This window comes from Numida meleagris, unplaced genomic scaffold (genome assembly GCF_002078875.1).
Source record: "Numida meleagris isolate 19003 breed g44 Domestic line unplaced genomic scaffold, NumMel1.0 unplaced_Scaffold316, whole genome shotgun sequence".
NCBI classification, from domain to species: Eukaryota; Metazoa; Chordata; class Aves; order Galliformes; family Numididae; genus Numida; species Numida meleagris.
Window position 1 is genome coordinate 77,187 of NW_018364550.1, and position 27,868 is coordinate 105,054.

Below are 27,868 nucleotides of genomic sequence, written 5' to 3' on the forward strand. Positions count from 1 at the left end.
TCTCACATAGTGGTTTTTTTTAATTATTACTAAGAATCATAGAAAAATTCAGGATGAAAGGGACACTGGAGAACATCTGGACCAACATCCTACTCAAAGCAGGATCACACTTCTTCTTAACTGTGTGGGTGCAAAGGCGTTCACACATACACAAGCCCCCACTGAACAATGGATCCCGCCATCTATCCCCTGGACTAAAACCCTAAGGGACTGACACATAGCTCTACTACTTCTTCAAGTATAGGGCATACTATGATCACCATCCTCCCAGTTTTCTTCTTGCGGGGAAGAAGGTCATTATCTGTATATTTACTGAGAGAACACCCACACACTATCTACATCTTTTTTGCCAAGAAGTCAGTAACAGAACTGGTTTAGTAGAGGACAAAAATAGTCTTATTTTCCAACTATTTTCTGTTATATTTTAACAGAAGAATATATTAAAGCAAGGAACTTGAAGGTATAATCTGCCAATGATTCCAAGTACAAAGAGACTGCAGTCATTTCAGCTTTCACCTTAGCTTCTGCAAAAAGATGTATTATCTTTAAAGCTTCTATTTTTTTCGACTCCTGAGAAAAACACATACATTCCATTACTTGTCAGTCCAGTGTTCCAATTCTACACCAAGCAAAATTTTCTATTTCTTGATATTTCAGACTAGAAAGTAGGACATATCTTTTATTTCTTATCTCTGTCTGGAGTCAGGTATACATTTGCTCCTAATTAAATGCACAAACTAAGCATCTTAAAAAAGACTACTGAAATATAATTTACAGCTGAAATCAACCTGCCAAACAGTGAAGTCATTGTGACAAAGCATACTCTTTCACCAAGAATAAAGGCATTCAAATTCAGTAAACATTTTTACCAACCCCACCCCCAAACCCTAAATGCCTTCAAATTTGAATAATTTCACTTTAGAGCAGGACTGGTGATTATCTAAGTCTTTATGATGACTGTCATCTGGGAAAGAAGCAATAAAGGTCCAGAGCTTTGGACCAAACCTTCTAATGACCAAACCTTCACCAAAGACAGCATTTCCACAGACAAGAGAAGCCACGTTTTTTCTGAGTCTTCTATTCTTCTGAGTCTTGCTCTTCACTCCAAAATTTTGAGATTTTTAGATGTGATTAGTACCCACAAGTTCCTAGTGAGAATAAATCTTTGATTACAATAAATGCTGCTAGATGTGCCTAACTTTCAGACAACCATCTGTCCTTGTAGCAATGCATAAGGTAAGCTGTCAACATTATTTAAACCAGCTCTGGTCTAGAGAGATTAAGGAGTAGCAGATAGCTGATAGCATTGCCTTGAATCAGTCACTTGTAGCGTTTTTGTTAGAAGCTATAAGGAACTGTCACATAAAAACATATTTAGGCCTGAATACAATAGCACATATTACTCACATTTAATTAGGATATGCTTTACTACTAATATGAAACCCACATACACAGTTTCCTTCAAGGCATCACAAGGTGATAGCTCACTTCCCATTAAGAAAACCTGAAGTGCTTTTTTGCCTCTGAAAAAACACAACAGCCACAAGTAGGTCTTGTGAGAAGCAGACACACCATGTATGTGTCAGCAAGGAAGTGGAAGATGGTTTGTGCTGTTTAGGCCTTCCCCAGCATGACGGCTCCACAGCCTAACCAGGATGCCGAGGAGAGGGGGAAGGGCTGGAGAGATGAGGAGCTAACAACAGGGTAAGAGAAGAAAGTCCTTCCTACAGCTGCTGTTAAGTAATTGCATTCTACCATGGCCTGCATTAAGATTTGCAAAGCTTTGTTTCTGGTGGGTGAGGAAAGGGGAAAGGACTTCTGCCTTAGCATTATTAAATATACCTGAGTGAACAAACAGGAAAAGAATGTCACCTGTAGCATGTGACCATTGTGTACTGCTGATATTCACCAGCACAAGCACGCATCTAGGGTCAAAGATCAGCCAGGACTCCATGGTTTTGGCCTCACTAATGAAGACACTAGCCAACCTACCAGGTGAGGTAGGTTGCTGAGGCACTGCAGGGGTAATTGGGCCAATACAACCTGACAGCTCTGTGCTGGCACACCTTCAGCCTTTATGTTATCAGGTCAGGCCTGATTTCAATGAGTGACACAAAAGCAAAAGGCATAGTGTTCTACTATCATTCACTAAGCTCTTCAGCTCCTTCAAACTGCTGCACTTTTCCTATTAGCTCTGATAATGAGAGACACCAGAGATGAGGAGAAAGTGAGAGATGAGAAGTAATGTTACGAGCTCAGAGAACATCTCTGGGGCTTCAACAGTACGCAAATTGGCTACATATTTGATGGCACTGAACAGGCAGTAACTTTTATAATCTTCCCTGAGCCAGAGATACAATTACACAAATTTGCCGTAAAAATTTTGCTGGAGATTGACATTTAAAATATTGCAACTTCTAGTCAGCTTAGTTGGATGGGAAGGAAATGCAGAAGAATGCATCAGTACAGGCTGACCTCCTGGAAAAAAGCTCCTAGGAGAAGGACCTGGGAGTCCTGATGGACAACTGGTTGACCACGAGCCAGCAGTATGCCCTCATGGCCAAGAAGGCCAATGGTATCCTACCTTGAGTGCATTAAAGAGAATGTGGCCAGCGGGTCAAGGGAGGTTCTTCTCCCCCTCTACTCTGCCCTGGTGAGGCCACATCTGGAGTATTGTGTCCAGTGCTGGGCTCCACAGCTCAAGAAGGACAGGGAATTACTGGGGAGAGTCCAACAGAGGCCTGCAGAGATAAATAGGGGCCTGGAGCATCTCTCTTATGAAGAAAGGCTGAGAGACCTGGGACCGTGCAGCCTGGAGAAGAGAAGATTAAGAGGGGATTATAATCAATGCTTACAAATATCTGAAGGGAGGGTGTCAAGTAGGTGGAGCCAGGCTCTTTTCAGTGGTGCCTAGCAACAGGACAAGGGGCACAAACTGGAGCACAGGAAGTTCCATACGAACATGAGAAAAAACCTCTACACTTTGAGGGCGACGTAGCCCTGGAACAAGCTGCCCAGAGAGGTTGTGGAGTCTCCTTCTCTGGAGATATTCAAAATCCGTCTGGACACTTTGTCTTGTGCAACCTACTCTAGGGAACCTGCTTTAGCAGGAGGGATTAGCTAGATTATCTCCAGTGGTCCCTTCGAACACCTATGATTCTGTGAAAAGGAAGCTGGAAAGAGAAATGGTAGAAAGCAAGACATTTTCACAGAAATTAAATTCCATATGTATTGTAGATCATGATTTCCAAACTACAACTATTTATTGCATCATCATGGTAATCAGAGTTGCAATTAAAATAAAAACCTATTATACTACAGACTTTTCTACTGCCTGAAGAAAACACAGAACCAAATTAAATACATTCACCTTTGTTCTATTCTTATTCTGCTAAAGAGACCTGTGAAATACTGGGTGAAGATTATGAAAAAGAAAACAAATAATAAACAAGTTTAAACAGAAATTGCAAAATGCACTACTGAACTCTCAAATGGAATAAATACAAGAAAATTCAGACCATCTACACAGAGTTACAACAATGACAAAAAAGCTTCTGCTTCAGGATAATGTGCATTTAATACAAGTAATACACTCATTTGAAACAGAGACTTCAAATTTATACCCTTAATCAAAACCAGAATTTCCTCAGCTCACTCCACCCCCTTTTCTTTTTTTCTTTTTGCAAGTAATAGTAGAATTCAAATTGAAAGTTTGATTATAGCTATGAAATTTAAGAATCATTCACACCAAAAGAAAAGCATCAAAAATCAAGATTTTATAAAGGTAAAGTGTTATCAGAATTCTGAATTTTCCCCCTACTGTTTTAACAGAAAACAGTTTAGATCTAAGCATAATAGCAAATGTAGTTGTAGCTGTTGTATATCTATAAAAACAAACAAAAAACAAGAAAATACTTTTCATTTAGCAAATTCTTCCTATTGTAGCTACATTACAGTTATCTAACTTCAAAACCTGATCAGAATAACTGCAGAACACCTGGGGTACTTTAATCATCCTGGCCTGTACTTCTCAAAACCATCAGCATCACAGCTCAGCAGTAATGAAACTCATTTCTGTATTGGGTCTAACGCAACTGAATGAATACATTCAATACTCAGAATTAACATTATGCTAAAATAAGAGCCAACTAAGAAAAAACATTTTCTCATAGAGTTGTTATTGATATTGATCCAATTCACAATACAGTGAAGTTCTTATGAACTGAAAGAGGAAAAAATATCCACTCTTAAGACCACAAATTTGAAAATCTGCACAGTTCAGATCTGACATAACTAGAGTCCACTGTCTAATGCTGCATACAAATATCAATGTTTATTACAGTCTTGCTCAGTGTGGTTTTAGTGACAGACACAGATATGCACAGAATTCACGTGCAGTCTACCTTCATTCCTTTCTGTTCACCTCTGAGGCAACCTGCACTTAATCTTCATGGGAGGGAGCAAGAATTTTCACATTTATGTTTGAATCCATTTCTCCAGTTTCTCTCTGGAGGATCCCATACCTATTTCCATCTCCTCAGCTATCAGAGAAAAAAAATCTATTGCTATATGGCTCTTTGTAATCCAGTTTCAAATACAGCTGGGAAGACTAGAAAATATTAAGGTAGTTCAGCTTTCTGCTATATTCACAATGCTGAAGAGTGAGAATAAGAGAGAAATTTGTATAATAGCTCTCTTTTACATTTCTCTCATTGAAAATGAGCATGATTCATAAAGACATAAGATTAAATGAAAAAATTCAATGAACCATGCAGTTAGTCCCTGTGCACATGGGCAATTCAGTTATGCAGCCCAAGAATACAATAGCACCTTGCCAAGAGATGCTGCTGAGCATCTGAGGGCAGGCTTGTCGCAGTAACCTTGCTCACCAGAGTGACAAGTTCTATAACAGACTGCACATCCATAGCCTGAGAGAGCAAAGATCAGCCACATGCCAAATGGGCTGTTCAGAAAGAGCAGAAATGCCTGAAGTTTGTTTCAGAATTTCCATTCATCTGAGATGCTTTAATTTCATAAAAACTAATCCAATTCTCCAACAGTAAAGTACAGTGAGACACTTAAATGGAAAACGTAAGCAAATATATAATATTCCCTTATATATATGCGTAAGTACACTAACATAAATATTTATATATCTCTACTCACATTTTCGATATGTCTCATATAACTGCATATATTCGCATATACATACATACACACTTCCTCCACTGCACATGTTACCTAAACATCTCCACTGCAGTAACCTGAAGAATTAATGCCGGTAACTGCTATTCAGGCTATCAGAGAATCACTACACGGGGGAAATAAAAAAGGATCAACATAGGTATACTTCCATACTGTTTGCTAAAAGATTTACAACAGATCTATTATGTCTGCAAAATTAAGAAATACATTAATGAAATGTACTATGCAATCCCTATAATTACTGAAGATTAGAGTTTTAAGCAGTGAAGAACTGGAACAGGAGCACAAAATTAAGCAAACACTTAAGTTTTCATTTGTGGCTCATAATATGTGCTAATAGCACTAAAATGAGCAGAGGAAGCGTTTGTACTGTTTAACTTTTCCCACTGAGTTTTCTTATGCCAGTTTTATTCAGGCAGGATACATCCTTGCTGGCACCTACATATGTGTTGAGCACTAAATTTCTGAAAATAAGGTAAAATGATATCTAACATTACTTTTTTTCCCATAACATTTACCATATTGACATTCAATAGCAGTACAACATAAAAAGCTGGAATTTTTAACAATCCATAGGTAAAAGCTTATATATTAATCCACACATTGTTGAAAAAACTTTTCAGTGATGCTCATATCTGCATTTACTACACTTTATTTTTCTTCTTACACTATACCAGGTCAATTTTTAGTTCAAAATACCTGTGGGCTACATTCTTATTAGAAAAAAAAAGCTGTTATGTTGGAATTTTCATTCTATCTTCCTTCATAGAGAATTAAAAAAAAAAGGCTTGTTTTCTGAACCTCGTTTTTAACGTTCATTATACATTAAAAGAAAGCACATTACAGACATGTTTGCATGATGCAAATTATAATATTTTAATGAAAATATTTATCTCCTTCTAGAGATTACTTAACACCAGAGCACTCAGGAAATCCCAAGAATTACAAAGCTATCATTTTTTAACAATGGGAAATAATAGCAAGTGGCCAAAGTGCTTGGAGGATGAATTCTGCACACAGAGGCACATCAGGTGAGGTGGGATGAACACCCAACAGAGAACCGAACATCCCAACATCACATCTGCCACTAGGCAGGGCAGGGCGATCCAATTTCCTTAGAAGTACAAGGTTTCTTCTTCTGCCTTCTGAACAAAAACAAACTTGAAAAATTAAGCTAGAATTTCAACATGAATCCTTGCTCAAATATTCCTATCAGAATACAAGCCTGGTTCTCATTACCTGAGAAAGTAGACAGAAAACATTACTCATGGGGTACAAAAATATCTTTTAAAACCAAAATACTTTCTCTTTTGCCACTTCTTTAAGCTGCAATTGCCACACTCATAGCAAATAACAAGTCTAGCTTCAAAGCCCAGTTGTCCTTAAAGTTTTAAAGAAGTCAACTGGATGTAAGACTGTGGTTGAGTAAATTGTGTAGTTCATTTTTCAAACACCATCATGACATGCAATGTAGTTGAAAGGCCTTAGCAAGAGGAGAGAAGACTGGCAAGCTGCAGGACAAGGTAATGGAGTCTGGGAGACGGTGTGTGGGTAGATCCATGGACTGCAGGGTCCTATATGGGCTGCATAAACCTAGCTGCTGGGATCCTGCGCTAACACTGCACACTCTGTCCCATGTCCTAGAAGCAGCACTGATGAACTGTGGCTTATCCCATTGTACTATGTATTTTTATTAAGCGTCTACAAATACGCAGAGGCCCGTGACCTAGTGACTCCAGCTATATACAGCACACATGTAACCTATCCATACATGCACACAGCCAGCTACAGATGTTTTGAAGCTCCATCTTCCCAGTATTTTATTTCAAAAATGCCTTGGGGAAGAACCAATAAATTCACCCTTTCACTGTATCCAAACAATTTAATTACTTGTGCTTAGGCAGGCTTCTCTAACAGCTTTAATTAGAGCACTATTTGTCTTCTGCACTGTCCTGCAGTGATGAGGTATTGACAACAGACAGACTTCTCACCATAGACTGGTTACTCCACAATGATGGACGGTATTAAACACTTTCGTCTCACATGAATAAGCATATAGATATAAACAGAGCACAGTATTTTACTCCCTGCACATAATGACATATACTGCACACATTATACACAACAAAAAAAGAAGTCCTTCTAAATACAGGGACACAATCTTTTCAGCTTTTCATCAAATTTGCAACTAATCATCTGGCAGATTTGATCTAATGCTTGAAAACAGGAAAAAAATACCAGTGCTTGAGTGCAAACTTACGACATCCACCTCCTTGCTAAAGTTCCCCAGCTCTCTAACAGTTTTTGTAAATATGTTTTCATACAGTAGCCTCAAAACCCATCTCATTGTCACAAACACTTCGTGGGGTACCTTGTAAGTGCATTTCCCTTCAGCCAGTAATGTGTTAACTTATTAATTAGAACTGCTGCTGCAGGGTAAAGGAAATTAATTCAAGAGCTGTCTTAGCAGGCCAACCTATCTTGGGTACTCTACTCACAGGAGAGCTATCTACAATCCAGTTTTGTTTAATTAGTCCCACAAAAAGCGACTGTTCACTCTGATAAGAGCAGGGCAAGAGCAGAAAGAAAAAAAAAAAAAAAGAACAGGAAAAAAAGCCCACACATCTCCTGTATGCACCAATTTCATTTTTTAATTACATTCTGACATGAAAAACTGTTCATTCCTTTCTCTCGCTGGCAAACCAAGAGCATTAGTCATCAGCCTCTATGTTCTTCCTCTTTACTCTAATGAGTCCGTCACTGGAGTAGCCACATTAGTAAGTCCCAGGGCTTGCACAGATCACTGTAAAATTTGCTGTGCAGATTTCCTCATGAATTTATGACCCTACCACACATTTATTGAGTGCTGATGCCAGCACTGTCATGGTGCCTCTTCATTTTGATGCAGAAGCTCACAGGCTCTAGTGAAAGATTACCAAGGTCCCATCCAAAGAGGCGACAAAAATCCAGGCTTCTTTGTTTGCCCCCCTGCATATTCCTACCACCTACTTACTTCGTTCTTCCACTATCCAGAGCTCTGCACACTAGAAGCCAAGCATCCATGCATATAAATGGTCTTCTCTGATACATACATCTTTAAATTTTAATTATTGTGTAGTGCCAGGTGTAGAGACATGATAGTCAGACTACAGGAATAAAAAGACAAAAAAAGTTATTTCTTACAGGTATAGAAGTATGTCAAGAATATTTCCCTTTCAATCATTCCAAATATTAGAACACTGTCCGAATCTCAATACTTCAAAAATTTATCTCAGTGACACTAATTAAAATCCTTACCTATTTACATCATATTTTCTTTTACTACCCAAGTCACAAAAGCAGTTTTCTTTGAACTGTTTGAAATTCTTTTTTGAGATAAAAATGTTATTTACTGCTTTCCCACTCCCACAAAAGCAATTAAAACTCATGTTATACTGCTCTACAAAAAAAAAAAAAACAAAAAACAAACTTCAAAATCACTAAAATGAGCTAGGAAATCAAAATGTATGTTTCAAGTTAGACAACACAGTAAGCAATGGTGTTCCTGCAATTCCCCACTCTCAAGTAAAGTGACTCAAAAGGGTAGCCCTCTAAAAAAAAAGGACTTTAAAGGTGGTGGTGGGAAATAAAACTGACCTAATCCCGTTATGATATCCTTTCATATGAAAATAAGACTAAGTGATCATTCTGAGTGTGTTTGTTAAGCATCCATCTCCTCCACCTCCCTATCCAATAGGTTCTGCATCTCTTCATCAATCATTCAGGAACATGGAAAATCAAAAACCTATTTTTTTAGCTTGTTTTTTAATATAATTTTTACAAAGTTTTCCTTAACACATAGATGACTGTATAGATGCAAGGGACCTTAATCCACTATATTCGACCCATCTGAACACAGGAACAGCTGAAATAAGCTGCTCAAGGGCACTGTGTCCAGCTGTCAGCAGGAATGCATACGGGACACAGTCAGGAAGCAAGGGATAATGCTGGGTGAAGCAATACAGGAAGTCATGGGTGTAATGAGGGATGGCAAGAAGGAGGGAGTAAAAATAAGCATGTGTGTATATGCACAGGGAACATGCAGACAGAAACCATAAGGACTGTTGTTGTGGTGGAGAGAGATGTAAATCCTTATAAAAGCTTCTTAGTTCCAGTGTTCATGGGAGAAAAAAATCTGCTCAGCTTTTCCTTTTTGGGGTGTGAGGATAACTAGGAGAACAGACTGAAAGGGTATTGTGTGTTGGTTTTTGGCTTTGGGTTATTTTTTTTCTTATGAAGCTTAGAAGAAAGATCTCAAGAGTTGTTTTGTTGGCAGATGTAGAAAAATTCTTTTTTAATGTTAGATAATCAGTTATTGACAAAGTTGCATAAAGTAATGAGTTAAGAGCCAAAATACAGAATTAGTTGTTGTAAAGTATGATATTGAAAAAGGTAATTGTTATTGGATAACTGAAAGGCAGTATGTAGCAAAACAGAATCACTTTAAACAGCCCCAGATGATCTCTCTTTCTCCCCTCCTCAAGATAGACAGAGGCTAAGAGGTCACAGGAGAGAATAAAAAAACACATAAAGACTCACTGTAGAACAGCTTAACTTCTGCAATTCTTTCCATTTTTCCCAATGATGTGATTGCAAAGAATAAAGAAAATAAATTAATGCCTGGATACAGATGTTGATAGTTTTCTGAATCTTCAGAACTTTCTCACAGATGCTGTTGGAAGTGGTGTGTGCTTCTGAATGCTTAAGGGAAGTCATATGCACTTTCCTTTCTAAAAACTATATTCTCCTTCTCTCTCTCTAATGGTAACGTACTAGCATGATCACATGAAATATTACTGATAAATTTTGGTACCACTTAAAAAAAAATACATTTAAGTACTAGACAAATTATTTTGTTCTTAATGAATACATAAAAAAGAATTAGTATATCTAAAATCTAAATTACTTGTCTATACAAGTCTTTATTATTTATTTGCTAATTCCAGAGAATTTACTCCAGAGTGAGGTAAACGATCCAGGTGACTTTACAGCTGTGTCATGAGGCACAACTATTAGATATAGCTCCCTGCAGACAGACAAGGTTGCGCAGCCCCTTACTCCAAGAAAGATCAGCACCTTAACACTCTCATTTTTAGAAAGAATCACTTCAAGGTTAGTTAAAGTTAGGGAAGGTAATAAACACTTTACAATAAAAACAAAATACCAAAAGCATATTTACACTGTTGTGTGATATACCATCAGTGAAGGAAGAACTACAAAGGAGACTGAAGCAAAAGACTGAAAACGCAGTAGTGACTGCAGGAAATACCAGGGTAGCTATGGAGTCAGAAAGACTGGAGATAAGACTAGATAAGACAGGGAGGTTTCTGCTTTGCGGGAAAAGTATAAATATAGATTTGGATGGTGATGGTGTCAATTTTGATCAGTGGACTCTTTTTACACAATTACCATTTCAAAAATCATCTCTACATCATGCATTGTTTTCCAGCAGGTGCTAGTGAAAGCAGTACAATTTATCGCGGAGCCTGATATGCACACTCTATTGGAAAGGGCATCCGCAGAACTACAGCAGCATGTTGTTGTAATAAAATGGTCCTTTCCCTCCCCAGTTAATAGGAGAGCACAAAAAGGGTGACTCAAGTAGGAAACAAGCCACGTAATTATCATGTGGGACAAATCCATAATGTGGTTTTATCAGGTGTGATCATAAGTGGTCATTTTGGAGTTGTATTTTCTTCTTGTTGTTATTATTGTTTGGAGCTTGCATTTGTTTTGTTTTTGTTTATTTTGCTTGTGCGCCATCTGTGAGTATTTCGTATTTGTGTGAGGAACCCACATTTGGCCTGCAATTTTTCAGGTAGCAAGCAGTCATTCTGAGCCCCACATGCAATCCTTTCAGTTGAGATGAGTCTTTTTGAAGTTCTGATACGTGTCTGGTCTCATAACCTCTCCATTCTTATCAAAGGAGATACACATTATGTTTTTAGCCTCAATTTTTACCTGGAACACCTGAAATCTTTCTGTTAACCAGCACCAATTTAAAACTAACAATCAAAAAAAATAATAACAGTCTCAAGTTATTATTGGACATGACAATTTCTATGCCATTCTCTTAATTGCTTGAAAACTTAAATGACTATCTTCCTTTCTAAAAGACTGTAAAACCACAAAATATATTGCTCTTTTAGTATTAATAAGTTTGCTTTCTTGTGAAATAAATAACAAATGAAGGACTACTTCAAAACATAGAATCATAGAATGGCTTGGATTGAAAGAGATCTCAAGGATCACCTAGTTCTAACCCCTCTGCCACGGGCAGGGTTGCCAAACACTAGCTCGAACACTAGATCAGGTTGCCAAGGGCCCTGTCTAGCCTGGCCTTGAACACCTCCAGGGACAGGGCATCCACAGCCTCTCTGGGCAGTCAGTTCCAGCACCTCTCCTGCCTATAAGCTCCCTTTAAATATTGGAGGGCTGTAACGATATCCCCGAGGCCTTCTTGTCTCCAGACTGAACAAGCACAGCTCCTTCAGCCTGTTCTCAGAGGAGAGGTGCTCCAGGATCCCTTCCTTCTGCTGTATCAACTGCATCACTCAGCTTAGTGTCATCATAGAACCTGCTGAGGGTGCACTCAATCCCATCATCTAGATCATTGATAAAGATGTTAAAGAGTACTGGACCCAAGATGGATGCCTGGGGAACAATGCTCATCACCACCCTCCTCCTGGACATGGAGCCATTGACCACAACCCTCTGGCTGTGACCTTCCAACCGATTCCTTATCCACCAAATAGTCCATCCTTCAAATCCATCTCTTTCCAATTCAGAGATAAGGACGGGGTGAGGGACCACGTCAAAGGCCTTGCAGAAGTACACGTAGATGACATCAGTTACCTTCCCTTTGTCCATCGATGCCATCACCGTATCGTAGTAGACCACTAGACTGGTCAGGCACAACCTTCCCTTGGTGAAGCCATGCTGAGTGTATTGGATCATCTGGTCATTCCTCATGTGCCTTAGCATGTCTTCCAGGAGGATCTGTTTCATGATCTTCCCAGGCACAGATGCGAGGCTCACCAGCCTGCAGTTCCCCAGGTCCTCCTTCTTCCCTTCCTTATAAATGGAAGTGATGTTTCCCTTTTTCCAGTCATCAGGGACTTCCCCTGACAGCCACAGTTTTTCAAATATGATGGAGAATGGCTCAGCAACCACATCAGCCAGCTCCCTTAGGATCCTGAGATGCATGTCAGCTGGCTCTATAGACTTGTACACATTCAGTCTCATAAGGTGGTCTCGAAGTTGCTCTGTTCTTACAGTGAGGGGGAGTTTTCTCCCCCAGTTCCCACCAAGAGGTTCAGGGATGTGAGAAATATTGAGAATCCTGGTTGCCAGTGAAGACTGAGGCAAAGAACTCATTGAATACCTCAGCCTTCCCCATATCATTGTAGCCAGTTCTCCCTTCTCATTTCTCAGAGGGTGTACACCCTCCTTGGCCTTTCTCTTCTGACCAATGTACCTGTAGAATCCTTTCTTGCTATTCTTCACATCCCTTGCTAAGTTTAGTTCCATCTCTGCTTTGGCTTTCCTGATCCCATCTTCTGCATGTCCGGACAGCATCCCTGTATTCTTCTCAGGTACATGTCCTTGTTTCCATTACCTTCTTTTCCCTCAGTTTGACCAGCAGGTCCTTGCCAAGACACGTCAGTTTCCTGCCTCTTTTTCCTGCTTCCTTATTCTGATGGTTGGAGAGCTCTTGTGCTCTTAGAAAGGCATCCTTAAAGAGTAAACAGCTTTGCTCCATTCCTTTGTCTCTAAGGACAACTTCCCAGGAGATCTCATCCAGCAATTTCTTGAACAGCCTGAAGTTCACTCTCCTCAAGTTCAGAGTCCTGACTCCACTCCTTGCCAGGCCCACATTCCTCAAGATCACAAATACAACCAGGGCATGGTCACTGCAGCCCAGGTTGCGTCTAGTCTTAATGTCTTAAACAACCTCTTCTGCATTGGTGAGTACCAGGTCCAGCAACACTTCACCTCTCGTCACTCTGTCCAGTACCCGAACCAAAAAGTTATCACTGATGGACTCCAGGAGTCTTCTGGATTGCTTGCTGCACACCACATTGTTTTCCCAGCAGACATTCACTTGACTGAAGACTCTCATCAGGATGAGAGTCTGTGAGCATGATACTTCTTGCAGCTGTAGCAAGAAGGCCTTGTCATCAGGCTCCCCTTGATAAGGTAGCCTGTAGTATACCCCAAATACCAGCTGTCCTTTATTGGCCTTGTATCTAATCTTAACCCACAGGCTCTCAACCTGTTCCTGACTGCTTCTCAGAGGGAGCTCCTCGCAGTCTATGTACTTTTTAACATAGAGGGCAACTGCTCCTACCTTGCCTATCCCTTCGAAAAAGCTTATAGCCATCAATGGTGGTATTCCAGTTACATGAATCTTCCTACCACGTTTCTGTGACAGCAATAAGATCATAGTTTTCCAAGTGCACAATGGTTTCCAACTCCTCCTGCTTATTTCCCACACCGTGTGCATTGGTATAAAGGCACTTCAGCTGGGCTTTCAGATGCGCTGCCTTCCTCGAGGAATCCTCCTCCAAACCTCCGGGACAAATCTGAGGTCTTTCTGTGCTGCTTCCTAAAGTGACAGTGTTCCCTGACAGCCAGCTTGCTGCCTAGTATATTCTTGTCCGTCCTGGTCATTTGCATCCCATCCCATGTCAACATTTCTGGTTTGTCGAAGGTGTGCCCTAGATCATAGAACCCATAGTCTTTGGCATGACAGCAACCATGCAGCCAATCATTCAACTGATCCTTTCTCCTCCTTCTGCCTGGATCCCAGTCTCCAACTGGGAAGATTGAAGAGAACACTACCTGTGCTCCCAATCCCTTCAAGATCTTCCATATACACACATCTCCATGTTTAGAACTGACAAAGCTAGTTAAACTATTTATACCCACACACATACATTTAAAACTGCATCAAATTCCTGCTACCTTGTCTAGTAAAAAACAATTACAAAACTACTGCATGAATTTTTGTTCTCTTAACAGGCAGAAGTTAGGAAGAAAACAACACAAATTTTCAAGTGCTGTAAGAGTTCAAAGTAAACACCACATGAACACAGTGGATGTTTCATGCATGTTGCCTATGTTCCTACAAACAAATTGTAGGGGAACTGCTGAGACATGGTCTGAACCACTGATTGAGCACCTGGAGGAAAGACCCAGTCAGCCCTGGGAGCACAGGTGAAGAGGTGAAGGCAATTCACCTGTGTGACCGGAAGGGGTGGAGCCTGGCCTCATTTAAGGGCTGACTGCCACTGAGGAAGGATCTCTTTCTGAAGATCCCTCCTTGGTGGAAGCTTTTCCCTGCAAACCCTGAATCTTCTGTTACAGGTAAGTGATCTACTTCCCTTCCCCTGTAGCACCTTGCTATTGTGCCAGTCCTTCCACCTCTTTTGTAACACCTTTTCCATTGTGTTGGTCCTTCTGATTGCTACACAAGTGAACCTATCAACAAAACACCTATCTTGTCGATAAAAAGGTTTTGGGGGAGCCTAAATCTTGTGGCAGATTAATATTTGCATAAAAGAAGCCACTAAGATGTCAGAATGAAGAGCATAAGAAATGCTACTTAATGTTTAGATAAGCCAGCAGAAGCAACACAAGAATTTGTAAAGGATGATTTCAAATATCATATCCCCATGATACCTGGGCACAAGCTAACTGTGATTCACTTGTGTGTGCAAACAGTACTGACATAGTTCTTATGTAATTAAGAGGGTTACCCTGCAAATTAAGGATAAATGTTTATATATCAAGCACCAGTTGCATTTTTAATTAAGAAGTAGCCATGACTGGATAAGAAAGGATTATGTCACAATTATAGAAGTATTTGAAAAAGAATAATGGCTGTTCTAGTATAGCTCTCTGTGAAGACTGTTTTCCCCATATTACTGAACTCCTAGGACTAAAGAAACTAAAAGATTTGTATATGAGATCTATTTCTTCATATTATTCCCTGTATTTCTGAATACCACAGTAACAAAGGAAACTAAGACCAAACAGAAACTTAATAAAAACAGAAATTACTGCTAACAGTCTTAACTAAGAATTGTATTTACAGATTCCTTTATGGAACTAGTTCTGAGAAGAGACCTAGTGAGTTACAGGATGCCTCAAAGAGGAGCACACATTCAACATCATGGTTTTGGAAAGGTGAGTCTGGGGAAGTATAAAAGTATCTGACAGCACTAGCTGGCTTAGAATTTAGCAAGCGTTAACATGCCAATTCTTTGCAACAGAGCTTACAAAGCTGTGCTTTTCTTAAAAGACATTACTTAAGCAGAATTATGTAAATCAAACTTCTTACCGATGACTTCCATCGAGATTTGATTTGTGGATGAAATTCAGTTTAGCATCTGCCCAATAAAGTTTCTGTTCCTCATAATCCAGTGTCAGTCCATTTGGCCAATAAATGTCCGTGTTGACTATAATGGAGCGGCTTGAACCATCCATCCCAGCACGTTCTATCTTTGGCACTTCTCCCCAGTCTGTCCAATACATGAACCTATAATTATTTTAAAAACAGAATAAAGAAAGCAAATGTATAAATCTGCTATTGGAACACTGAATACAATTTCCAGTAAGGCAAAGGCTCTCTCTATTCTACGTAACCAGTGTCTCTGGAGCTCTCCTTTACTGGGTAAGGTACATATGACCTGGGAATACCAAAAAAAAAAACACCTATCACATTAGAAAATGAAGGAAAAAAAAAAAAGACAAATCCACAGTACTGTGTCACATTATACTTCCAAACATCTTTCTTTCATTAAGTCAGCAAGACAGTTGGGGCTATCCAACAGATCTTGACTAAACAGAATCAACACTAAACAGAAAAGATGGACATTGCAGACTATCATGAAATAACCTCTATAATATGAGTCAGAGCATGGGGGGGGGTTCCAAAGAAGGATTTATAGCCAACATAGCAGATGTATGTAAACAGTTAAGTGGATTTGACAGAAGACCAACTTGCATTCTTTTTTTTTTTCCAGAGAAATTTGGCGAAAGGCAGCTAAGTCAACATATTTAGAAGCATAGTTTTTATGCATTGAATTGACAAAGCACTGTAAAATCTTTCAAGATTGAATAAGGGTCATTACTGGGGAATTTATCTAGTTGTGTATAAGACTGAGGTTAAGCAAGGGAAACCACTTAATTAAGGCTCTACACTATGGAGGAGGAAGAATATTCTTTTTCTGCCGGTGGTAGAAGATTGATTCACTTCTGAGTTGTTAACATAATGCAACACTAAAATTATTTCTAATATAAACAGATTAGACAAAGTGTGCCAGTGAAGCTTGCATGTTTTGTTGTTGCAGCTGGGCAGATAAAAAGTTTACTATCCTAAGGTGTTTTTCTTAACCTGTGACATCTGCCAGCATACCTGCCCATATCTGTGCTCCCTAACCTGGCTCAGTCAAAATAATCCAGACTTGGAAAGATCTGAGGCCTTTAAACATGTCAACTATATGGTGCCCACATGTGAAGAGGCCTGGCCACCCATCCTTTAAAGAAAAGCAAATGTGCAACACATTTAAGAAACATTTGCAGGTGAAGTTATTCTTGGCAAAGATTTACTTTTTAAAAAAAAGAAGTGAGGAAATCCCATGTTATCTTTTTCCCCTTAATTCATGTCTACAACTGTGCATTAAAACACACTATCTGTGGACAGAAATGCAGCTGATGAATGCAGATACTGTTCTATTCAATCTCAAGTGAGTGATTTTTTACGGAGCAATATACCTGTCCTAAACACAGGGCACAGAGAGAGAACATGTGATACTGTTGCAGACATGAATGAGTGCTATAGAGAAACCATTTTCCTGCCACGAAGAAGAAAAAAATAATCTTCAGATAGGTAGCACAGTAGCAAGTCACCTGGTCAAGCTGCGTTAAAAAAAAAAACTACAGACTCAAAAAAAAAAAAAGTCTAGAAGTCACACAGCACTTCTCCAAATAACACGTGTGAGGAAAAAGGGAGAACAAGAAATAAGTATTTTTGAAGTTCTTTTAAAAGACTCTTCTTTACCCAGCTTGTCATGTTTGAGACTTCTAAATACTTCATCAAGGTTAATAGGTTCTAAGGTCCTGGCCACCCTGTTAGACTGATTTTTCAGGCTGAAACAGAATGCTCATTAGTTGCTGTATAGCCTTGCATTCTTCCCTGTCTCTCTCTCACCTCTAATGCACAGTACAATTATTGAAGAGAAAAACAGGTAAGGGAAGTCTAGCCGCAAAGTAAAGTCTTACCAGACTTCATAAAACCACCCTCATTTCATTTCTCAGAGGAGGACACATGCATGTAGCATTTGCTTTAAGATTCTGCAGTGCTTCCAGTCAGCTCTGATAACCTCTGCTCCATTTCTGCAATAGCTTTTTCTACTATCATCTTTTTGTTTACCATCACCCTGCTTAAAAGCCCACAGGTTTTAATGTCTACATTAAAAACCTTTGGAACCAAACATGCTCCAGCTGATGGCATCAAGGCTGTGTTTCACTCGGGAAGCTGGGTTTTTCACCACTGCCAAAGTAATCCAGGTTATAGTTTGAAAACCACTTTTTTCAGCAACAGCTGCTTTAAGCAACTTCCTGCAGATCATCTCTTGCTTGCAGTACAGTACTTACGTGGCTACAGGGCAAAAAGGATTCAAGGAACAGGTTTGGTCTAAAATAATCAGTTATCAATCTGAATGAACTCCAGTGCAATATAGTGCTCTACAAACATTTCCACTGGCATGCAGGCTGCAGGTTTCTGTAGCTGCTTAAACCAGGTGCCAGCAATAATCACTGAGTTCCCAGTTTCAGGTTTTTTTTTCAGAAAGTAAGCACTTCCCCACAACAGTTGAGCAAGTGGCACAGGGTGTGGGAATGGAAGGAGATGGGAAGAACTGTTTAAAACAGCTGTAAGAAATGCACCCCCCTTACAGCTAGTACAGATAGTTTACAGCTGTAAACTCCTATTACGGCAGAGGTGTCTGCAGATATTTCTACAGAGATCTCAAATCGTTTTTGCAAGTAACATCAAACTGCTTACATCTGTCTAGTACCAGTTCCTCTTTTAGACGCCTCAGATTCTTGTAGGATTACATAACAGTTGGTAAGTGAGCCACATATAAATAGTGCAAAAAGATGATGTTCAGACATACAGACACTGTAAATGATGGTAAACCAGCCATACAGAGAAGCTAAGGATCATTCTCTCTCCCCTTCAAACATATTTAATTAAAATTTAATTAAAAACAAACAAAAACAACAACAACAAACCAAAGCCTACAGGATATAGCAAAACATTCATCAATACGGACTCTCTGAACAAGCTCCCCAGAGTAGTTGTGGAGTCTGCTTCTCTGGAGATACTCAAAACCTGCCTGGAAACTTTTCTGTGCAACCTATTCTGCTCTAGCAGCGGTGTTGGACTAGATGATCTCCAGAGATCCCACTCATATTAGAGCCAAATCTCTCTCTAATCTAATAAAAATAGTACCACATCATACTAAAACTGATTCTGTGTTTTTTCTATTTCAGTAACTAATGATTTTATTTTTAAAAAAAGTTTTTAAATAACCTTAAGATTTTTTGTCTTACTGTTAAAAGCCATGTAAATCAGACTTTAGTAGTAAGACTTTAGAAACCGGTGTGAGCTGTTATAAAAATTAACAGAATAACTGTATTATTTATGTGCATGGATAATTTTCATATTTTGTGCTCATGTCGAGAAACATTACAGGTCCCCCTCAGAGAATTAAGGTCATGGAATCATAAGATTGCTCAGGTTGGAAAAGACCTTCAAGATCATCAAGTCCAACCACAACCTAACCATACTACCCTAACTCTAAGAACTCACCACTAGATCATGTCCCTGAGCACCACATCCAAACGGTTTTTAAACACATTTAGGGATGGTGACTCAACCACCTCCCTGGGGAGCCTATTCCAGTGCTTAACAACTCTTTCTGTAAAGTTTTTCCTGATATCCAACCTAAACCTCCCCTGGCGCAACTTGAGGCCATTTCCCCTTGTCCTGTCACTTGTCACCAGTGAGAACAGACCAATCCCGCTCTCACTGAAATCACCTTTCAGGTATTTGAAGAGAGCAATGAGGTCTCCCCTCAGCATCCTCTTCCCCAGACTAAACAGCCCCAGTTCCTTTAGTCCCTCCTTGTAGGGCATATTCTCCAAGCCCTTCACAAGCTTTATTGCCCTTCTTTGGACCTGCTCCAGCACCTCCATGTCCTTTCTGTACTGAGGTGCCCAAAACTGAACACAGTACTCAAGGTGGGGCCTCACTAGTGCCAAGTACAGGGGCAGGATTACTTCCCTAGTCCTGCTCACCATACCATTCCTGATCCAAGCCAGGATGCCATTGGCTTTCTTGGCCACCTGGGCACACTGCTGGCTCATATTCAGCTGACTGTCCATCAGCACACCAAGGTCCCTTTCAATCAGGCAGCTTTCCAGCCACTCCTCCCCAAGCCTGTAGGGTTGCCTGGGGTTGTTGTGACAAAAATGCAGGACCCGACACTTGGATCTATTGAAACTCATAAGGTTTACCTTGGCCCACTGATCCAGTCTATCCAGGTCCCTCTGTAGAGCCTTTCTACCCTCAGGCAGATCAACACTCTCCCAACTTCATGTCGTCTGCACACTTACTGAGGGTACACTCAATCCCCTCATCAAGATCATTAATAAAGATGCTGAATAGGAGCGGCCCCAGTACTGAGCCCTTGGGGATACCGCTCGTGACTGGTTGCCAACTGGATTTAACTCCATTGACCACAACTCTCTGGGCCCAGCCATCCAGCCAGTGTTTCACCCAGCAGAGCGTATACCCATCCAAACCATGGGCAGCCAGCTTCTCCACAAGGATGCTGTGGGGGACAGTGTCAAAGGTTTTACTGAAGCCCAGGTAGACTATGCTTGCCTTCATCGACTAAGCAGGTTACCAAGTCATAGCATGTCATAGAATGAAATCAAGTCAAGGAGGATCTACCATTCATGAACCCATGCTGACTGGGCCTGATCCCTTGGTTGACCTTTAATTGATCCATAATAGCTCCCAAGATTATCCATTCCACAACCTTCCCTGGCACTGAGGTGAGACTGATGGTACTGAGGTGAGTCCATCAAGTAGGAAAGAGGAAGGGTCTTAGGCATCAGTAGGTATGGTGTTTTGTTTGACTGTGGCCCAGAGTGTTTGTTACTCCCCTAATGAATTTGTAAAATGTTTATCTTACATAGTTTGTTGTGGTTTAGGTCAGCAGGTGTGGTTTAAGCCAGCAGGTGGCTCAGCACCACAAAGTCCTTTGCCCACTCCCCCCCTTCCCAGTGGGATGGGGGAGAGAATCGGGGGAAAAAAAATAGAACTCATAAGTTGAGATAAAACTACCTACTAAGAGGTAGAGAAAAGGAAAAGGTTGATAGTTAACGACTATCTGTACCTATTTATACATATGAATGTATATACCAACTGATGCACAAGCAAATGCCCATCACCCATCAACTGATGCCCAGCTAGCCCCCCACCCGCAAGCAAGCAGAGTCGAGAACTCCCAATCACTTCAGTACTCCTTCTACATGATGTCTTATGGTATGGAATATCCCTTTGGCCAGTTTAAGTCAGCTGTCCTAATTCTGCTCCCTCCCAGCTCCTTGGGCTCTTTGTTGAGAACAGCCTTGGCTCCACACAACACTGCTTAGCAACAACTATAAACATCTGTGTGATATCAACGTTGTTTTTCTCCTAGAACATAAACAATATATCATACCAGACACTCTGAAGAAAACAATTCCATCCCAGCTGAAACTAAGACAATATCCACCCCCTATTCATAGAATCACAGAATGATAGAATGGCCAGGGTTGAAAAGGACCATAATGATCATCTAGTTTCAACCTCCCTGCTGAGTGCAGGGTTGCCAACCACTAGACCAGGCTGCCCAGAGCCACAAACAGCGTGGCCTTGAATACCTCCAGCGGCGGGGCATCCAAAAACTCCTTGGGCAACCCGTTCCAGTGCATCACGACCCTGAGTGAAAAACTTCCTCATAATATCTATCCTAAATCTCCCCTGTCTCAGTTTAAAACCATTCCCCCTTGTCCTATCACTATCCACCCTCATGAACAATCATTCCCCCTCCTGTTTATATGCTCCCTTCAAGTACTGGAAGGCCAACAATGAGGTCTCCCCGGAGCTTTCTCTTCTCCAAGCTAAACAAGCCTGGCTCCCTCAACATTTCTTCATAGGAGAGGTGCTCCAGCCCTCTGATCATCTTGGTGGCCCTCCTCTGAACTCATTCCAAGAGCTCTGTGTCTTTCTTGTACTGGGGGCCCCAGGCCTGGACACAGTACTCCAGATGGGGCCTCACAAGAGTCAAGGAGAGGGGGACAATCACCTCCCTCTCCCTGCTGGCCACTCCTCTTTTAATGCAGCCCAGAACATAGCTGGCCTTCTGGGCTGCAAGCACACACTGCTGGCTCACGTCCAGCTTCTCGTCCACCAGAACCCCAAAGTACTTCTCCGCAGGGCTGCTTTTGAGGAGATCTTCCCCCAGTCTGTATAAATACCTGGGATTGCCCCAGCCCAAGGGCAGCACCTTGCATTTGGCCTTGCTGAACCTCGTTAGGTTCACATTGGCCCACTTCTCCAGCCTGTCCAGGTCCCTCTGGATGGCTTCCCTTCCCTCCAATGTATCGACTGCACCGCTTAGCATCGCGTCATGTGCAAACTTGCTGAGGGTGCACTCGATTCCATCATCTATGCCATTGATAAAAATGTTGGAGAGCACCACTTCCAAGACTGACCCTTGGGGGACACCACTTGTGACCGGCCTCCACACTGACGTAGAACCATTGATCACAACCCTTTGGCTGTGACCAGCCAACCAGTTCCTAAACCACCAAACAGTCCATCCTTCAAATCCGTACCTCTCCAATTTGGAGAGAAGGATGTGGTGAGGGACCATGTCAAAGGCTTTGGAGAAGTCCAGGTAGATGACATCCGTCACCCTTCTCCTATCCACTGACGCCGTCACTCCATCATAGAAGGCCACCAGATTGGTCAGGCAAGATCTGCCCTTGGTGAAGCCACACTGGCTGTCTCAGATCACCTCTTTGTCTCGTATGTGCCTTAGCATGTCTTCTCGGAGGATCTGCTCCATGATCTTCCCAGGCACAGGGGTGAGGTTCACCAGCCTGTAGTGCCCTGGGTCATCCTTTCTCCCTTTCTTAAAAATGGGAGTAATGTTTCCCTTTCTCCAGTCACTGGGGTCTTCACCAGACAGCCATGATGTTTCAAATATGATGGAGAGCAGCTCGGCAACCATATCTCTCTCAGAACCCTGGGATGGATATCATCTGGCCCCATGGATTCCATACATTCAGTTTCATGAGGAGGTCTTGGACTTGTTCCACTGTTATAGTGGGACGGAATCCCCTCCTTTCACCCACACCTCAAGGTTCAGGGTCCTGGAGGACATGAGGAGTCTGACCACCAGTGAAGACCAAGGCAAAGTGCTTATTGAACACCTCAGCTTTTTCCATGTCTGAGGAAGCCACTTCTCCATCCTCATTTATCAGAAGGGGAGCACCCTCCTCAACCTGTCTCTTCCTGCCTAGGTACCTGTAGAAACCCTTCTTGTTATTTTTCACATCCCTAGCCAAGTTCAGCTCTATCTGCGCCTTGGCTTTCCTGATCTTATCTCTACACACGCGGACAACAGCCCTATATTCCTTCCAGGCTACACAACCGTGCTTCCACTTCACGTACATTTCTCTCTTTTCCCTCAGTTTAAGCTGCAGATCCTTGCTCAGCCATGCTGGTTGCCCAGCTCCACTGCTCAATTTCTTTTGCTGGGGGATGGAAAGCTCTTGCGCTCTCAGAAGGGTGTCCTTAAAGAGCTGCCAGCTCTGTTTAGTTCCTATGCCCTTAAGGACAGTTTCCCAGGGGATCTCACCCAGCAGTTCCTTGAGCAGCGGAAGTTCACTCTCCTGAAGTTCAGGGTCCTGACTCCACTCTTTGCCAGGCTTGCATTCCTCCAGATCACAAACTCCACCAGTGCATCATCAGTACAGCCCAGGCTACCTCCCATCTTAACCCCTCTAATGCTCTCCTCCACATTGGTGAGCACCAGGTCCAGTAAAGCTTCACCTTGGGCCGGTCCATCTAGTACCTGGACCAGGAAGTTATCCTCAACAGACTCCAGGAATCTCCTGGATTGTCTGCCGCCCACTGTGCCACTATCCCAGCAGGTATTTGGGTGGTTGAAATCCCCAATCAGGACAAGAGCCCGTGAATGCGACACTTCCTGCAGCTGAAGCAAGAAGGCCTTGTCAACAGGCTCCCCCTGATCAGGTGGCCTGTAACAGACCCCAGCCACTAGATGTCCTTTACTGGACTGAACCCTGATTTTAACCCATAAGCTCTCAACCTGGTCATGGCTGTTACTCAGCTCTTCGCAATCTATCCACTTCCTAACATAGAGGGCAACTCCCCCTCCCTTCCTGCCCTGTCTATCCCTTCCGAAGAGTCTGTAGCCCTCAATCAGAGCGTTCCAATTGTGGGATTTGTCCCACCACGTTTCTGTGATAGCAACCAGATCATAATTTTCCAAGCACATCACAGTTTCCATTCCTCCTGCTTATTTCCCATGCTGCGTGCGTTAGTGTAAAGGCACTTCAGCTGGGCTTTCTGGCACACTACCTTTCTAGGAGGGCCCTCCCTCAAACTTCCAGAAGAAATCTGAAGTTTTCCCCCACTGCTTCCTAGAGGGACACGAGAAGGTTTCAGATGGGGGGTCGGCAACATTACCTCCTCTGAGGAGTTCCCAGCAGATCCTACAGGACGAGTCAGAGGTTTTTCCCCACAGTCTCCTACAACGACAACATCCTCAAGCCCTTTTCTGTCCCACTGACCACTACCCTCTTCCCCCATCAAATCTAGTTGAAATTTCTGAACTACTCGCTCCACCCTAGCGAGCGAGTACCGTATCATACCATATGACCACCATACCATAGCATACCATATCCATACCATATGACATCATGCTCAGGTCCCACAATTTCTACACATCCTAATTACCACAACCTATCTTGCTTTTTGATATATATGCACGCATGTTATTTCCACGTCTAGTGGAACTAATCTAGTGGAACTAGTCTAGGGGCTATCTGTCACGGAGTTATCTCTGGATCTGTGTCCGTGACAGGGTGAGAGCAGGCCCGCAGGCCCACTGGCACAGAAGGGAGAGAAAGAAAAGAGAGAAAAAAAAAAAGGTGTCAGCGGTTTCCGGGCCGGCCTGGACCAGTCCTGTGACTAATGAAGCAGGGGACCTGCGGATCCACACCTTGCGAACAAAAAGGGAAAAGGGGGAAGGGTAGGGGAATAGTAGATGACTCTAAAACAAAATAGCGGCAACAGTCTGAGGAGGAACGTTAATTTACTAAATACGATATCGGAATTGAGGCCAACAAATACAAAAAAATTGAGAGAGAGTGTCCAAAAACTGAGGCCTCACTCTGTAAACTGCAGGGGGACCATGTGCTTCTCCGCAGCAAACAAAGTGAGAGAGTTCAGGCCTTCGAGGCAGCTCCTTGTACCCCCGCCAGGCGCAAAGACCCCTGGGGAATGCAGCTCCTTCCCTTCCCCTCCGAGAACCAAGAACCCAGAAATGGCATTCCACAGAACCAGAACATTATCTTTAACTCCCAGTGCTTTACATGATATTATGATGTGGAATACCGACAACAACAAAAAAAGTCACAAAACCACGACACTATCCATGTAACTTGTTCATGGTATTCACTTAGTTCATAACTTTGGGCCTCATCTGTCATAATAGTCCTTCAGTGCAAGAGGGATGATTCAGTGTTGGGTTACTGCATGCAGAAATGAGTCCTGCTGTCTGACTCAGTTCCTTCTGGGGTGGCACGTCACAAGACTTGCTTTTCAAGACCCAAAATAGTATTTCAGGTGGTGGCACGGGGCATAGGATATGTTTCCAGTCACCCAGTGGTTGCTTCCACAATTGTAAGCACATGCCATTTGCCAAGGCAAGTTTGTGGAAGCGTGATATAATCCACCTGCCAGGTCCCCCTATATTTGTATTTCAGCCATTGTCCTCCATACCAAAGAGGTTTTATTTCACTTGGCTTGCTTAATTACTGCATATGTTTCACATTCATGGATAACCTGTGCAATAGCATCCATAGTCAGGGCCACCCCTCAATCCTGAGTCCATCTATAGGCTGCATCTCTCTTCCTTGATGGACTGAAGAGTCATGGGCCCACTGAGCTAGAAATAATTCATCTTTATGTCACTAGCCCAGATCAACCTGAGTAACTTCCAATTCAATCCCAGCAGCCCGATCCACCTGCTGGCTGTTTTCATGTTCTTTAGTGGCACGACTCTTGGGTATGTGAGCATCTACGTGACATACTTTGTGTTCTCCACCGAAGCAGAAATATCTTTCTACAGTGAGGTGGCCCAGATGGGTTTGCCTCTGCACTGCCAGCTGTTCTGCTTCTGTTGCTGTAGCCACACTCTTAGGGCATTTGCCACCATCCAAGAGTCAGTACACTGGCCACTTCTCTCATTCAACTATGTCTAAAGCAGTTGGATGGCAAAAAAACTTCTGCAAATTGGCTTGATCCACCTTTTCCCTCAGTAGTTGCTGCAGCTTGTTGTGTAGGACTTCATAGAACAGCCTTCCACCTGTGATGCTTTCCCACAATGCGATGGGACCATCAGTGAGCAGGGCATATTTCTTATTGTTTTCTGGCAGTTTATTATGTAGTAGAGCCTCTTCAGCAAGTGTCACCTCCTCCTCTGGCGATATTCCAAATCTTTGCTTTTGGTCCAGTCCCTGATAAATTCTAAGATTCCTAGGTGGCTGAGGTTTCCCACTAGAGCTTGTTGCATGATTAGTGCAACCCACTTACTGCATGTAGTTTCAGTTGCTTGAACATCCAGCACAGGCAGTCAGGGTGCCAAGAGGAGCTCTGCTTTAGTACCAACCACTTCCAAAGTAGCTCAAGCCCGTTCATATGCTGCCAGTATCTCTTTTTCAGAGGGAGTGTAGCGGGCCTTGTATCTTCTGTATCCCTGAGTCCAAAACCCTAGCGGTCAGCCTTCAGTCTTCCCCAGTGCTTTCTGCCAGAGGCTACAGGTGGGGCCATTCTCCCCTGCTTTGGCATACAGGACATTTTTTTACATCTTGTCCTGTTCAGACTGGACCAAGGGCTACTGCATGAACTATCTCCTGGTTGATTTGGTCAAAGACTTGTTGTTGCTCAGGATCCCGAGTGAAATTGTTCTTCCTCTGGCTCACTTGATGGAGAGCGTTTACAATCAGACTGTAATCCAGAATGTGCATTTTCCAGAAACCCACAACACCTAAGAAAGTCTGTGTTTCCTTTTTGTTAGCTGGTGGGGACATAGCAATTATTTTCTTGATCGCATCAAGACAATGTCTATCTTGCCATTTTACTCCTCAGAACTGTATTTCCTGTTCAGGTCCCTTGACCTTACTTTGTTATATGCTAGAAGAGGCTTTCAGAAGTATTTAGATTATTTTCTTCCCTTTCTCAAAAACTTCTTCTGCTGAGTTGCCTCACACAATTGTGTTCTCAAGGTATTACAGGTGTTCAGGAGCTGCCCCCTATTCCAGTGCAGTCTGGATCAGTCCATGACAAATGGTAGGGCTGTGTTTCCACCTCTAGGGTAGTCGATTCCAGGTGTACTGGATGCTTCTCCAAGTAAAAGCAACCTGTGGCCTGCACTCTGCTCCAGAGGGATTGAGAAAAACGCATTAGCAATGACAGTTGCGGCATACCACTTGGCTGCCTTTGATGCCAGTTCATATTGAAGTTCTAGTATGTCTGGTACAGTAGTGATTAGCAGTGGTGTGACTTTATTCGGGTCACAATAGTCCACTGCCAGCCTCCACTCTACTGGACTTTCACACTGGCCAAATGTGACTATTAAAGAGTTGGCAAATCAGCTGATGAATTGGAATTAGGGAACCCCAGTTGGTGTGATATTGCCACCAGTGCACTGTTCTAGTAACAGTCAGCACTGGCTATTCTACTCTTAGCAGCCCCACAACAAAAGGGACCTCTGAAAGACAAGGCAAGGTAGATAGCTGCTTAATGTCTTCCATTGCCAAGGCAGTTATATTGATAACAAACAAAGTATCTTTGAAGTACTCTTTCCTGAGATAATCTATACAAAAGATGCATGGAGTCTCTGGGCCAGTTGCAATGGGGAGCTTTTGCCACTCATTTCTGGTTAGTCTCACTTTGGCCTCCAATACAGTTAACTCTTGGGATCCACCTGTCACTCCAGAAATACAAATGGGTTTTGCCCCTTTATAACTTGATGACATTGGAGTACATTGTATACCAGTGTCCACTAGAGTTTCACATTTCTGTGGTTCTGATGTGTCAAGCTATCTAATTCACACAGTCTAATAAACCCAATTGTCTCTTCCCTCCACCTGGCTGGAGGCAGGGCTACTCTAGTTCTGGTTATTATATTCATTACTCATCTCTCATGTATGAGAACCAGAAGGCTCACTGTCAACCTCAGAA

General features: G+C 42.1%; 1 protein-coding gene across 8 annotated transcripts in view; it reads right to left on the reverse strand.

Moving 5' to 3' along the window:
- LOC110391171 (low-density lipoprotein receptor-related protein 6) overlaps window positions 1-15,811 on the reverse strand; it is a 92,900-nt gene extending 77,089 nt beyond the window's left edge. For 6 of the 8 annotated variants that reach the window (XR_002434002.1, XR_002434000.1, XR_002434001.1 and 3 more), the window contains exon 1: window positions 15,590-15,811. Coding sequence is in view for 4 of the 8 variants with exons in the window: in XM_021382933.1 (XP_021238608.1) it covers window positions 15,590-15,783 (194 nt within the window). In the remaining 4 variants the exon portion in view is untranslated. Of the gene's footprint in view, window positions 1-2,584; window positions 2,813-8,218; window positions 8,352-15,589 lie in introns of all 8 variants that reach the window. The other 2 variants (XM_021382934.1, XM_021382935.1) reach the window with 2 other exon arrangements.
- Between the last annotated feature and the right edge of the window lie 12,057 nt (window positions 15,812-27,868).